We start from the raw sequence: 14,585 nt of genomic DNA, 5'->3' as shown, positions 1-14,585 counted from the left end.
TAATGGATGAAAATTTTGTACTTTCTAGTACATCTTGGTTTCCCATGAAATAGGCCAGGACACTGCCTGGGAGATCTGAGATGTCCTCAGCTCCAGCAGCAAGAAGAAGCCTTCACGTTAAGTGAACCAATGTTCCGTTCTCTGCTGCCTGGAGCCGAGGACATCTCTGATTGGGACATACCACAGTTCTGGCCATAACACTCTCTGGGAAGGAGTGTCCTTGCTTACTCCAGGGGAAGAACCTGTTGAAGCACCCTGTGACCAGATGCAGCCTGAGAGGAGGCATATAGGTCAATCTTGTAGTGCTTTGTGAATGTTGATGGCGCCTTCCAGGTAGCTGCCCTACATATTTCACATACAGGTGTGTTCGTTGAAAAAGCAGCAGATGTGGGCGCTGCTCTGGTAGAGTGTGCCAGAATATGTTCTGGAGATTGCAGGTGTAGTGATTCATAGGCTAGAGAAATGCAAGCATGTACCCATCTGGCAATGGTAGGTGCTGATGCTTGCTTCCCATGGAAGCAGGAAGAAAACTAACGAACAGGGCTTCTGACCTTCTAAAATCCTCTGTACGTCTCAAATACATTTTGCAACATCTGTGTACGTCTAACTTGTGCCACTCTCATTCCTTTGCGTGTACTGGTCTAGGGCAGAACGAGGTAATATGACATCCTGTGAGTGATGGTAAGCCGAAGACACCTTTGGCCTGATGAAGGGTTCCAGTATCAGTTGGACCGAGTCAGTTGAAAAAATGCAGAGATTCTTGCACATCAATAAAGCATGTAGTTCTGAGATCCTACATGCAGAAGTTATTACTATCAAAAAGGCCATCTTGTATGATAAGATTCTCAGAGGTATGGACTTTATTAGCTCAAAAGGCGCACCCTGAAGCCCGCGGAGAACAGTGTGTAAGCTCCAAGATGGAAAGCGATGGACCACCATGGGTGTGAGCACAGTTGCCCCCAAGAACCTTTTAATATGGGGATCGTTCATTATCCTGTTTTTGGAAATCCCTGATATGATTCCTGTCAGCGATGCAGCCTGTCTCTTCAACGTGTTCACCTTGAGCCCTTTGTCCAATCCTTCTTGGAGGAATGCTAGAAGATCTTTAATTGCTGCTGCACCATGAGCTATCAAGTGCCTGGCTGACCATCTCAGAAAAGCTCTCCACGTGTATTGATAGATATGTTTGGTGGAATGTCTTGTGGAGGCCAACACTGTAGGGATGGGCCCGGACCGGTCCGGAGGCCATTGAAAAGGCCTCCGGACCGGTCCGGACCTGGGTGGTTTGGTCCGGGGGTGGGGGGTAGCTTTAAGAGCAGCGGGAGGGTTTACTTACCCCTCCCGCCACTTTCCCTCTCTGGCGCTGTAATGTAATGAGTAATTGGGGCAGCAGGATACCTCCCTGCCGCCCCTTCCCTGATCTTGCTCTACAAAAACTCCCAGTAATCCTTTGCGCGCGCGCACATCGTGGCCATGTGGTACAGTTCTGGAAACCATGGCCTCCTGGACCAGTATGGAGCTACCAGGATAACCTGTGCTCTGAGTTGACGAACTCTGCAAAGGAATCGTGTCGTGAATGGTGTTGGTGGAAACGTGTAGAGAAGCTCCAAGGGCCACTCCACCAACAGCACGTCCACTGCCTCCACTTGTGGACAGTGGAAGCGGGTGAAGAATCTGGGTAGCTGTGTGTTGAGAGTCAACGCAAACAAGTCAACCTGTGGTCTTCCAAACCGCTGTGTGTTCTTCTGGAAGACCCTCCTGGTGAGTGTCCACTTGCCTGGTAACAGCTGTTCTTGACTTAGCCAGTCCACGACTGCGTTGAGGTCTCCCTGGACATGGTGAACCATGATTGATTCAAGATGATTCTCCACCCAAGACATGATGAGCGCTGCTTCCTCTTGAAGTGATCTTGACCTGGTCCCTCCTTGCCTGTTTTATGTGGGCCTTCGCAGTCATGTTGTCTGTTCTGACTAACATATGCCTGTTGAATACCATGTCCTGGAATGCCAGTAATGCCAGACGAATGGCCCGCAGCTCTAACCAATTGATGCTGTGTATCGATTCTGTTGTGGACCAACATCTCTGGGCTGCTCTGCGTAGACAATGGGGCCCCCAGCCAGTCTTGCTGGAGTCGGTCATGATGATGACTCGCGGGGGATCAAGGAATTCCCTTATTTGATGAATATTGGCATCTGTCAACCACCACTGAAGCGACTCTAGAATCTGCTGTGGAACCGATAGTGTTATGTTGATCTTCTTGGCTATCGGGTTCCTGAATCTGAGAAGCAACCACTGAAGTGCCCTCAAGTGAAATCTGGCCCAAGGTACGGACTCCAGAGTGGCGTCATGCTAAGGAGAGTAGCTTGGCCTCCCGAACCCAAAGTACCTCTGCTACTTCCATTTTTTATAATTTGCACCCACTCTTCTGACAAGTAGAGTCTGTCCCTGCGGGTATCTATTAGTACCCCTAGCTGCAAAATTTTGTATGACAGCACCAAGTGGCTCTTTTCTTTGTTCACAAGGAATCCGTGCTGTTCTAGGGTGTGTAGAGCTAGCCGGAGGTCTCCTGATGCTGCTAGCGTGGACAGTGATCTTAGTAGATCGTCCAAATAAGAGAAAATGGTGTGTGATCAGGTGTGTGATCAAAAGTGCCACCACCTTGGTAAATATCCTTGGGGTTGAAGACAGGTCGAATAGAAGTGCCTTGTACTGATAATGTACCCCGCAGTACTTCAAGCGTAGTAGGCGCCGACTGTCAGGATGTATTGGGACATGCAAGTATGCCTCCTGTAGATGAATGGAAGTGAATAGGTCTAAGTGTTGCAAGGCTCCCGTTATGGACCGAAGAGCCTCCATGCAAAATCCGCACTTTGGAACCCACCGGTTCAGAAACTTCAAATCCAGTACAGCCCTGAGTGATTTATCCTTTTTTGGCACAGTAAATATGATTGAATAGATTCCCTGGCCCTGCTACTAGGGTGGAACCAGCACTATTGCACTTATGTCCATCAGACGTTGTATGCGTTTATTAAGCCTATGTGTTTGATAGGCCAGCGTGACCTTGGTGTGAATATAAACCTATTGGGAGGGGTGGTTGTCAGTTCTATAATGTATCCTGTCACAATTGTACTTAGTACCCACTGATCTGTGGTAGTCTCCTGCCATTTGTGTAGGTAAGTTGACAGCCGACCTCCCAGATCACCTACAGGTAAGTCATTGTTGCTTCTGTGGTTTGGGTTGGTTTGAAAAACCCTGTCTATTCTGATTGTAGGCTCTAGCTCTGTGTTGCCTGTTCCAATGGGAGCGTTAGAATCTAGAATCTCTGTCCCTCCCCCAAAAGGAGGGTCGGAAAGACCGAAAGGGCTGATACTACAATTGGAAGGTCCTCCTATGTGGGGGACGTTCCTGCTGGGGTGGAGCTGGAGGTAAGGGCATGGCCGTACGTTTGTCCTTTGACTCCACCAGTACCTCCTTGAGAGCCTCTTCCCCAAAGAGCTTTAACCCATCATAGGGTACTGCAGCCAGATTTGTTCTGGATGCTGCATCCACCAGCCAGTGCTTCAGCCACAAGTTAAGCTGACCTACAACAATAGCCCTAGAAGCCCTAGAAGAAAACCTTATAGCATCTAAGGTTGCATCTCAGACAAATGCCTGAGCTTTTTGTATTTTAATAAGCCGATGTCTTAAGCTATATATGTCCAAAGGAGGATCCTGAATCAGATCATCTAGCCACACCACTGAGGCACGGGATAACATAGATGCAGCCGCTGAAGCCCTAATAGATATGGATGATGCCTCATTTGCCCTTCTAAAGGAGGCGTCTTTTCTTTTCTTTTCTTTTTTCTTTTCTTTCTTTTTTTGATCTTTAAGTGCCGATTCCCCATCCCTGGGTAGTAATGCCCCATTTAACAGGGCCACCACTGGGGCATCTGTAGAACGAACCTTAAATATATTGCCTCTTGTTGAAAAGAGTAATATTAGCCACTGCTACGGATTTTTGGTTAGATGTAGCCAGTAGCCATTCCTCTTTAACTGTGTCAGCGAATGGTTCGGGCAGAGGTAGAGCTACTTCTCTGTTTTGCTATTTGGGAAACACAAGTGTTCCCTTAGTGGGGGGGTACAGCCTCTGTAGGGTAGATGGCTGAAGCCTGAAGGTACTAACAGCTCTGGACACTAGGGGTGCAAAGTCCTCCTGAACAAATAAGCATTGGGACAATGTAGATGCCGGATTTTCCTAGCCATACAGCCATTCCCCCACCTCCTTGTCCAGTGGTTCCCATCCTGGATCCCCAGGTGGTGTCTCCCCAGGAATACTAGGCACATTAGGTGTTTCAGGTGCAGCTTGTTGTATTATAGATGTAGGTCTGAGTGGGCTTGTATCAAGAGGCACAGGTTGGGGAGGCAATGGGGTACTAGGCGTATGATTGGGGGATTCTCCTCCAGACCCCTCAGATGAATGCAGCCTCCCCTTCCAAATTGGTTGTTTGAGGAGGTAGATGAGACTGTCTAGAGCCACTGGTGTGCTTTCTCTTGCGCTTCACCTTTCTAGGTGCATGTCCCTCAGATTCCTCAGAGGAGGAGGAGGAGGAGGAGGGAGAAGGTCCCTTTTCCCCTTTTTTGCCCTTTCATGACTTCAAGGATATTGTCGTGTCCTTAATCCAATTTTGCCAAGTAGCTGGCATTTCCAGGGGAAGACTAATATCTGGCACAGTATGGGGGTTAAAAGGAGGGGTGTTCTGGGTAGCTGCAACAAGGAAGGATCTCACCGGTGCTGCAGCAGATCCAGTAGAATCAGCCTCCTTCTGATGCCCCGCTCTTGCTTCTTGGCAGTCCGTGGCTCTTTCAGCCGAAGAGGCATGGCCTTGAATTGCGGCAGCTCCCGACGTTCCCGCAAAAACAGTAGCACCGATGTTTGCAGAGCTGCTGGCACTTGCAGCAGCAATGGCACGCATTTGCTTCCTCAAGCTAGGCAGCGGTGGGAGTGGTGGTTGACCTCCGAGTTGCACGGACTAGTTGTGAAGGACCCGGTCTGGCGTCCTTCCCCGTGTTATGAGAGCGACCCGATCCGGCGTCCCCCATATCCTCCTGGCCACACAGTGCGGCCGTTAATGGCTGCGACACGGGAAGCGGAGAGCCTGGTGCTCTAGTTAAGAGTGGGAAACCCGTTCTGTTCCCTCCCCTTGGCATTAGAATATGTCTAATAGTCTGGCAGTGCTCCATAGGCATACAGAGGGGAAAGGGATTCGCGAGAAGTTTAAGAGGTTGGGTTTGTTTGTTTTTTAAGAGAGGGTTAGCAGCAGAGGCAAAAACGAAAGGGCAAGAGACAAGAGTAAAGACTGAGATTTATAAGGAGATAAAGCTAAATAAAACAGGTAGTTACAGAGAGGATTCTATGGAGATCTGATTAGGAACACAGCAGGACTAAAAGAACTGGGCGGGGTTATTCATCCTGGGCTCTTAAAGCTAGCAACACTTTTTAATTATTATTTATTTACACAGTCAGACAGGTGTTATTGACTGGTTTGTTTTATCCAGACATTGAGTCATTCCCAAGGACCTGGGATGGCTGAATTTTATTGTCAATGTTGTTGCTGTTGTTATAGATATCGTCGCAAAATATAGGCTGTTCCCAGTAAAGCTGCTTTTTGTAATTGGCTGATGGTGATTTCTGTGGCCCCTATGGTGTTGAGGTGCTCTTCAAGGTCTTTTGGAACTGCACCCAGGGCGCCAATTACCACTGGGATTATTTTGGTCTTCTTCTGCCACAGCCTTTCAATTTCAATTTGTAGATCTTTGTATTTTGTGATTTTTTCGATTTCTTTTTCTTCTATTCTGCTATCCCCTGGTATTGCTATGTTGATTATTTTATCTTGTTTTTCTTTCTTCTCGACTACAGTTCTATCTGGTGTATTGTGTGGCAGATGTTTGTCTGTTTGTAGTCGGAAGTCCCATAATATTTTTGCATCTTCATTTTCTTCAATTTTTCCAATTTTATGGTCCCACCAATTTTTGGCTAGAAGTAGCTTGTATTTTTTGCAGATGTTCCAGTGTATCATCCCTGCCACTTTGTCATGCCTTTGTTTGTAGTCAGTCTGTGCAATCTTTTTACAACAGCTGATTAGGTGGTCCACAGTTTCATCTGCTTCTTTACAAAGGCGGCACTTGCTGTTTGTTGTTGACTTTTCTACTTTTGCTCTTATTGCATTTGTTCTTAGTGCCTGTTCTTGTGCAGCCAGTATTAAAACCTCTGTTTCTTTCTTCAAGTTGCCATTCTTAAGCCATTGCCAGGTCTTGGTGATGTCTGATTTTCCACTTATACTGTGCAAATATTGACCATGCAGGGGCTTCTTTTTCCATTTTTCTGCTCGGTTCTTGACTTGTTCATTCTTGTAGGCCTGCTTTGTTTCATTGGTGTTGAATAGTTTCTCATTATTGACCATTTGAAGTGCATCTTCTTCACTGTCCTTGATATATTCTTCAAGGCCTCTTTTCTCCTCCCTTACTGTCTGATGGACTTGCAGCATTCCTCTTCCACTTGAGCTGCGAGGGAGGTATAGCCTATCTACATCACTGCGGGGGTGCAGAGCATGATTGATGGTCATGATTTTCCTGGTCTTACGATCTAACGTCTCTAGCTCTGCCTGGGTCCAGTCTATTATTCCTGCAGTGTATCTGATAACAGGTATAGCCCAGGTGTTTATGGCTTGTATGGTGTTCCCGCCATTGAGTTTGGACTTGAGAATTTTTCTAACTCTGCTGATGTATTCACTTCCAATTTTTCTTTTAACTTCTGTGTGTGTGATGTTATCAGCCTGGAGAATGCCCAAATATTTGTAATGTTTTTGCTCTTCCAGGTTCTTGATGTTGCTTCCATTGGGCAGTTCGATTCCTTCTGTTTTTCTTATTTTTCCTCTGTTCATTATGAATGCAGCACACTTGTCTAGTCCAAACTCCACTGCTATATTGCTACTGAATATACGGACAGTGTTTAGCAGTGATTCGATTTCTGACTGGGACTTTCCTTACAACTTCAGATCGTCCATGTACAGCAGATGGTTTATTTTACATAATGTTTTAGATGTTTGGTGGTGGTGGTTGATGATGATAATAATAATACTAGTAACATTTCGATTCCTATACTGCCCTTCCAAAAATGACTCAGGGCGGTTTACACAGAGAACAAATAAAGAAGATGGCTCCCTGTCCCCAAAGGGCTCACATTCTAAAACAAAACATAAGATATAAGACAGACACCAGCAACAGTCACGGGAAGTACTGTGCTAGGGGTGGATAGGGCCAGTTACTCTCCCCCTGCTAAATAAAGAGCGGTAAATTTTACCATGGTAAAAGGTGCCTCTTTGCCCAGTTAGTCCTGCCTGGGAGCACGTGGGAAAGATAACCCAATCAGAGATGTCCTCAGCTCCAGGTGGCAGAGAAGGAGAGTCTTGCTGATTTTTGAAGCTTTATTTATTTTTATTTTTAAATAGACAAACAAAAATCTCTAGTATTGCAGCAGCATAGTAGCAAAGCAATATGGTGAATTAAAAATATTAGAATATATATAAAAGTTCACAAAAGGGTTTCAGGCATGAGAGAGGAAGGAAGTAATGCTGTCCATTACTAGCTTACATAAGGGATTTGACGAGCACTGTCGAATAGGGCCATTCCCATTCCAAAAAGCATTCTCAAAAGCAATGGACATTTCTGCAGGGAAAGAATAGCATTTTCCAAGGAAATAAAGCACTGCGAGCTTGAATGCTAGGAAAATGTGATCTCCCTTTGACTTAAAGCAAACAGATGGCAAAGCTGCTTGAACTCCTTCAGAAACATCACCATTCTCCAGAGTACAAGCAACAAAGATTTGGATAAATTCGTAATACCTGAAGCCTTCAGGCGTTGGGATGATGAGGTGAGGATTTGGGGGATCACTATGGCATCGGGGTACTTTCACAGGGCGGGGACTATTCCGATGAATAGCTGCAAGCAGAAAAAAGGCAGAAGGAGATGATTCAGCTGGCTTAAGAGAACATTCACCAGAGGCATATCACACCGCTGCAGGAGAACCATGGTTCATGCAACTTGTCTGATATAGCAGCAAGCAAATGGTAACTGGAATTGTATGTTTAGATTACAAGCCAGTTTATGAGAAGCAATTTAAAAAAAAAAAATGGGTCAGATCACCATAAACTAGCTAGTGATCTGGAGATATACTGCATCTTTCTAAACAACTTTCTTGCAACATGAAATAATAATAAGTATTCCTCCTTTTAAAGATTATTTGACACATAAATTGTCTAAGAAAACTAGAACAAAAAGTTTAAACAAGTAAAAAGGCTGCCCTAAGACACATCAAGAAAAATCTAGGTTACAAGACTTGGTCTATACTGTATGTTCAGATTTTAGCTTGATTACAGAAATATACTTTCATAAGGAACGTGAACATTTTTGACTTGAAATCACTCCCTCTTCCAGCCCTCTTTGATGATCGAGTACAAAACAGATTTATGTTTCCTTCTTTTCCTCTCCCAATGTAACTATTACTCCTTCCACATATTAGATAAAGGTCCATTAGGAGCCATTCAAGTGCAGTAATAAATAGCAAGGAAGAACTGTTAATGTGACTGAAGCAGCTCTCTTCAATTTTGTGCTTTACAAATACAGGAGAACCTATGCTGGCCTTGGGCCGAAATAAACAAATACAATACAGGAGAACCTCAGTATTCGCGGAGTTCCATTCTCTATTACTACTGCGGATACCGAAACTGCGAATACTGGGCTATTGATGCAATGGGATCACAGGAGTTAGGTTCCAGGAGAGGAAAATCGGCTGAAAATAGCCAATTCTTTTGCTGTATTCTTTTTAAAATGGGGCTAAGAGGCCCTATAAATGTGAGGAGGGGTACCTATTGTGCTCCTTGGGTCCTCAGCAGTCAAGCAATGCCACCAAGAGTTGAAAATCAGCACCCCCCCAAAAAAGAGCCATAAAATGGCTCCCAATGTCAAATTTCTAATGTAAACCACCCTGAGCCTTTTGGAAGGGCGGTATAAATTTTTTTAATAATAATAATAAATGTCACATATCCCAGCCTGCGGATATGTGGATTAACCCTTTTTAAAACCCCTCCCTCCCATGTATACTGAGGTTGGGTGTCTATTACCCAACCACGGATACTTGAAACCGCGGATAGTGAGTCTGCGATTAACGAGGCTCTCCTGTAAACAAATATTTATACACCGCTTTTCAACAAAAATTCTCAAAGCAGTTTACACAGATATGAATATAAATAAAACGGCTCCCTGTCTCCAAAGGGCTCACAATCTAAAAAACAAATATAAGATAGACACCAGCTACAGCCACTGGAAGGATGCTTTGCTGGGGCCGGTTGTTTCACCCTGCTAAATAAAGAGAACCACCACCTTTTTAAAAGGTGCCTCTTTGCTCCGTTAGCAATGAAATGTACTTTCATTTTATGGCTGCACATGAGCTGCCATTTCTCAGCATAAGTCACTCACTTGCTTATATATTTTCCTAGAGGAGAAACCACATGCTGTGTGTGCTCCAGGTATGATTGCTGGTTTCTCCAATTCATGCAGGCCTGCACACCTTGTGAACTATCAGAGCAAAGCAGCCCACCAGACATATGTGGTAGCCATCAGGAATTTAATGCATCTTCTATTTTGCTTCTTACCAGCAACGGCAAAAAGGTAGGGGGGGGGGAGGGCCCAGAAATGTGTCAAGCATTTCAATAATCGTAATACATTGGGCTACATTTGGCTTGATGGGTCACAACGCATGCAGACATAACTGAGGATCTCTCAGATAGTAGCCTGGGGATGACAGTTACATAAAACCTCATAGAGCCGAGTTCAATATTTGCTATCCGTAAGAGCTGCTCTTAGACAGATCACTGAGCTGACTCTGCATAAAGCTACTCCTCGTATACTTCTAGTTTGTTCACCATGTATTTTCATTGTAACTCTTTAGTTTTATAGATCAATAACTTCAATTCACTTACAATGAAAAGTTTAATTTCTATAGACTACAGCTGTAAAGTTCCAGATGAAGATATCATAGCTGCTGCCTTACCAAGGTACAAACCTGTAACAGGACTGTGAGGCTTTCCAATTACATGGCCAATACATTCATTCATCAAAGCCTGTAAATTCTGGAAAACAGAAAATCAGAAGCATCACAACAAAATGCCACACTTAAAGTGTACAGTTTACATATGAACACCTAAATACATATGAACACCTAAATGTAAACCGCCCTGAGGCATTTTTTGGAAGAGTAGTATAGAGATCAATCAATCAAATAAATAAATAAATATGAAGAAGAATAAATGTTGATGAACCCTCAAAACAGTCATTTTGCAGTGGAGACAAGGTCAATTGGCCTCAAATGTAGCCAAAGGAAGAGAGGCTAATGGCATACCAAGAAGTCGTCTTCTGGCAGAGCTGAAATAAAGGCTGGTTCAATGGCTTGAAGAAAATCAAAACCTTGTGTGGCCCACCTGTTGAGGAAAAAGAAGTTATTCATTAGCCAAGAAATACTTATATGAGAGCTTCTATTTATTGAAACTCTGTTGCCATGCTACAGAAAAATCTCACCTTTCTAAATATTATGCAAATATAATACAAAGCCTGCTCAAAAGACTGTTGCCGGAAGCTATATTTTTCATGAATATTCATAGGAAATGGTATGAACTCTCAATTTATTCTCAAGAAATTAGATGACTCCTACAAGTCACTGTCCCTCAATGTAACTACACCCAGAGGCGTAACTAGGGAAAACGGCGCCCGGGGCAAGCACTGAAATGGCGCCCCCCGCGCCCCCCCCAACATACTACATTATACTTAGGTTTTTCCTCACAAGCGCCCACCGCCAGGCCAGGCCACTGACTGGCCGCCAGGTGCCAGCAAAGCAATGGGGGGGGGCACAGGCGGCGCGGAAGGGACCACTCATGGGGAAGGGGGCACCGACGCGCTCCCTTGACTGCTGCAGCGCTGCTGCACTGAGCAGGAAACATTTGTATTAACAAAAAATTAAAAATTTTTTAAAAAATTTGGTCATGGCGGCGCCCCCCCACGTGACCAGAAAAGATGGCGCCCGGGGCATGTGCCCCCCCTGCCCCCCCTATAGTTACGCCTCTGACTACACCACAAGCAGTGTTCCCTCTAACAGGGATTCCCAAATCACTACAACTCCCAGAATCCCCAAGCAAAAGCCATTGCAGGTGGGGTTTCTGGGATATGGGGTCAACAACATTTGGGAATCCCTGTTAGAGGGAACACTGCCCACAAGGCTGAGTTGTTCTGAAAGAACAAGAAATAAGAAAAATAAATAAGAACTGTAAAACACTGAAAAATGCTATTGAAATAATAATAATCTTCTTTGGAACACTCTTCTCCCCACCCCCCCGCCCAAAGATTCGTTCAGCCCCCCTCTCTGGTTGCTTTTAAGGCCCTTCTTAAGGCAAACCTTTTTCACCAGGCATTTGCCCTTTACTTTTTAAAAAAACTGATTGTTGTTGGTATTTTTGTTTTTCACGACCTAGAATCTTTGGAGGAGGCGGTATATAAGCAATTTGAATAAATAAATAATAAATTATTACTACTTCTACAGCAGCAGCAGCTAGTAGTGTTGATTTGGGCATCAGGTTCAAATCCTTCCTCAACTATGAAGCTCACTAGTGGCCTCGTAGGCAAATCAATATTAATCTATGCAAACAAGAAGGGCTTAGTGGCTGCTTTAGATTAAAATGTGCGGAGCCTGCTCTATATGGAAAGATGTTCATTTGCAGTCATTCAGCACAGGAACTCTCCAATTTGCACCAACGAAATGATGTGATCTGTACGGCAGCCTGCCTTCACTTCATTTCCTCATACTAAAAGTATGAGGGTCTCATACAATAAATATGTATGGTTTTCAATCCGTTGGTTTTCTGTGTAAACCACTTTGAGAACTCTAGTTGAAAAGCAGTTGGTGGTTGGTGTCTTATAGTTTGAAGAGTGGATAGGAGGTGGCCAGCCAATATAAGATGTAAGCCACAAACCCAAATTTTCTAGGAAAAGCAGTTAAGTACCCAACATATTGCAAATGGCCATGGGTGATTCTTATATAGCACATTTTAAAAATGATGCATATAGGTGGCAAATCACTCCACTTATTTCAAGCAGACTGCTTTTAATTAGGCATATAGCCCCATAATCCAGGGATCTCACTTTATTTCAGAAAGGTGATCAGACTCAGCTCTTTACATGAGGAACTATTACATTACTTTGATGGCACACCAGTTACTTTCAGATATTTAAGATGTCTACAGTGCAAGATACTTGTCACCGTATCTTAAGGAGGACATTGTAGAACTGGAAAAGGTGCAGAAAAGGGCAACCAAGATGAACCTGCCTTATGAGGCTAGGCTACAACATCTGGGACTTTTTAATTTGGAAAAGAAGCAACTACAGGGAGACATGACAGAAGTGTATAAATTTTGCAGGGAGTAAAGAGAGTTGACAGAGAAATTTTTCTCCCTCTCCCACAACTCTAGAACTGGGGTCATCCCATAAAACTGAAGGCCAGAAAATTTAGGACCAACAAAAGGAAGTACTTTATGACATAGCATATTAATTAATCTATGGAATTCTCTGCCATGGGATGTGGTGATGGCCATTAGCTTGGATGGCTTTAAAAGGGGCTTAGACAAATCCATGCAGGACAGGTCTATCAATGGCTACTAGTCTGGTAGGCTACAGGCCACCTTCCAGGCTCAGAGGAAAGATTCCTCTAAATAGGGTAGCAACAACAGCAGGAGAGAGGGCATGTCCTCACCTCTTCCCTGTGGGCTTCTCAGAGGCATCTGGTGGGCCACTGTGTGAAACAGGATGCTGTACTAGACAGGCCTTGAGCCTGATCCAGTGGGACTGTTCCTATGAAAGTTTTTGCCAAATACTGGGGCCACTCACAGGACCTACCGGTGGGCGGAAGGCTTCCCAAACCTTGCCTTCCCCCACAGACAATAGTTGTTTGCACTCCACGCCCCCACACAATCAACTCTGCTCTGTACAGCACAGAGAAGGGTGGGTTAATCTTAGGCTGGGAATCGTCCCTTCCTCCGTGAAGCCCACAATGCTGTACAGGACACATGCGCTACATTGTGGGATTCCCCCAAGAGAAAGGAGCTCTAGACAGAAAGGGATGTCCTCTTGGATAAGGTCAGCATGGGGCTTTTATAAACTTACAATTACCTATAACTAAACTATCTGCAGATTAGAGATGTGCAAACCCTCTGGACTGGTTTGGGGATGCTGGGTGACAATTTTTTTAAGTTTGACTTACCAGCACCGAGGGCTTTGGTGACCTCAGGGAATGCTGCTGTGGCCCCAGACGGGGTGGGTGTGGGTGGGAGGTGTCCTTCTGTGGCTTCCCCTCACCCCCCCTCAGCCCTGTTTGCATGTGGGTCAGCCATTTTGGGGCCACCGTGCATGCACATGGGCCATGTGCATGACCCGGGTCCTGACCCAGTCACAGAAATGGCCTGCATGCATGCGCTGGGGCCAAAAAAATGGCTGCTGCGTGTGTAAACAAGGCCAAACTGGCCCATGGAGACTCAGGGGAGTCTGGCAGGGGAGGAGGAGCCCCGGAGGCCCTGCTGCGCGGCCACAGAAGCACCCCCAAAGCCACAGAAGCCCTCAGGAGCAGCAAGTCAAACTTTTTAAAAACAAAATTTAATGTCACCTGGCACCCCTGAACAGGGCTCGAACCAGTTCAAATTCATTTTTGATTTGAATCTGGCAAACCAGTTTTGTGCATATCACTATAGCAGATTACCACTGAATTACCAGAGACCCTTAAAAGGCAGAGTGTTTCTCTTAATCTTTACCCAGTTGGCTAAATTATTTTCTATAGAGCATCTGACTACATAACATAGTTGGCAGTAACAAGCAATTGCCTGTACTGAAATTGTAATGTTTTAATTGACTGAATGGTAAGCAAGACAGCTAAAATTAATTAAAGTGTATGTGAAGCCTTAATTATTGCTTTGTTTTCTGGTCATTACAATTTATTCCAACTTCCATGGAATACACACCTCTCTCCTCCATCCCACTCCCAAATTCCCAAACACATTATTTAAAATACATTAAAACATGACTTCTAAACTAGGTTGTGTGCTCACAATGACCACAAGCGTGGTTAACGAGTTAACTGCAATTGCTGAGCCCCGCATGCTCTTGCTCAGAGTGCGATATGATAATGTGGTATTTCCAGGCATTCCCAGTCAAATCACTGTGGTTAACAGCATTGAACAGAGATTGTTAACCCTGGTTACAACATGCAAGCTGAAATGAAAGGGACTAAAACACCAAAGAGTGTCCATTTAATCATACCTGGGTCTAGTGCCTCGACCACTCTCACATTTAGTAAGGACATAATTCATCCACTTTTTTGCAAAACTGATATACTGGTCTCCAATTTTCTGTCTGAATTCCCCAGACATCAGACGAATAACTTCTTTATGGTACTACAATATATGAAAATCATCCTTTCAAGATTTGAAATAAATATTGCTATTTTCAGCTGTTGC

General features: G+C 44.6%; 1 protein-coding gene across 10 annotated transcripts in view; it reads right to left on the bottom strand.

Annotated features, from left to right (window-relative positions):
- The window catches only part of MAP3K4 (mitogen-activated protein kinase kinase kinase 4), a 114,116-nt gene that overhangs the window by 17,817 nt on the left and 81,714 nt on the right, over positions 1-14,585 (bottom strand). For 8 of the 10 annotated variants that reach the window (XM_053295028.1, XM_053295038.1, XM_053294972.1 and 5 more), the window contains 4 exons: positions 14,389-14,522; positions 10,436-10,514; positions 10,088-10,166; positions 7,881-7,977 (listed from right to left, as the gene is read on the bottom strand). In XM_053295028.1, the coding sequence (XP_053151003.1) occupies positions 7,881-7,977; positions 10,088-10,166; positions 10,436-10,514; positions 14,389-14,522 (389 nt within the window). The remainder of the gene's footprint in view (positions 1-7,880; positions 7,978-10,087; positions 10,167-10,435; positions 10,515-14,388; positions 14,523-14,585) is intronic. The other 2 variants (XM_053294983.1, XM_053295018.1) reach the window with 1 other exon arrangement.

The sequence above is a fragment of the Hemicordylus capensis genome, chromosome 1, assembly GCF_027244095.1.
Source record: "Hemicordylus capensis ecotype Gifberg chromosome 1, rHemCap1.1.pri, whole genome shotgun sequence".
NCBI lineage: Eukaryota > Metazoa > Chordata > Lepidosauria > Squamata > Cordylidae > Hemicordylus > Hemicordylus capensis.
The sequence above is the reverse complement of the archived record's forward strand: the minus strand, read 5'-3'. Positions and strand labels throughout refer to the sequence as shown.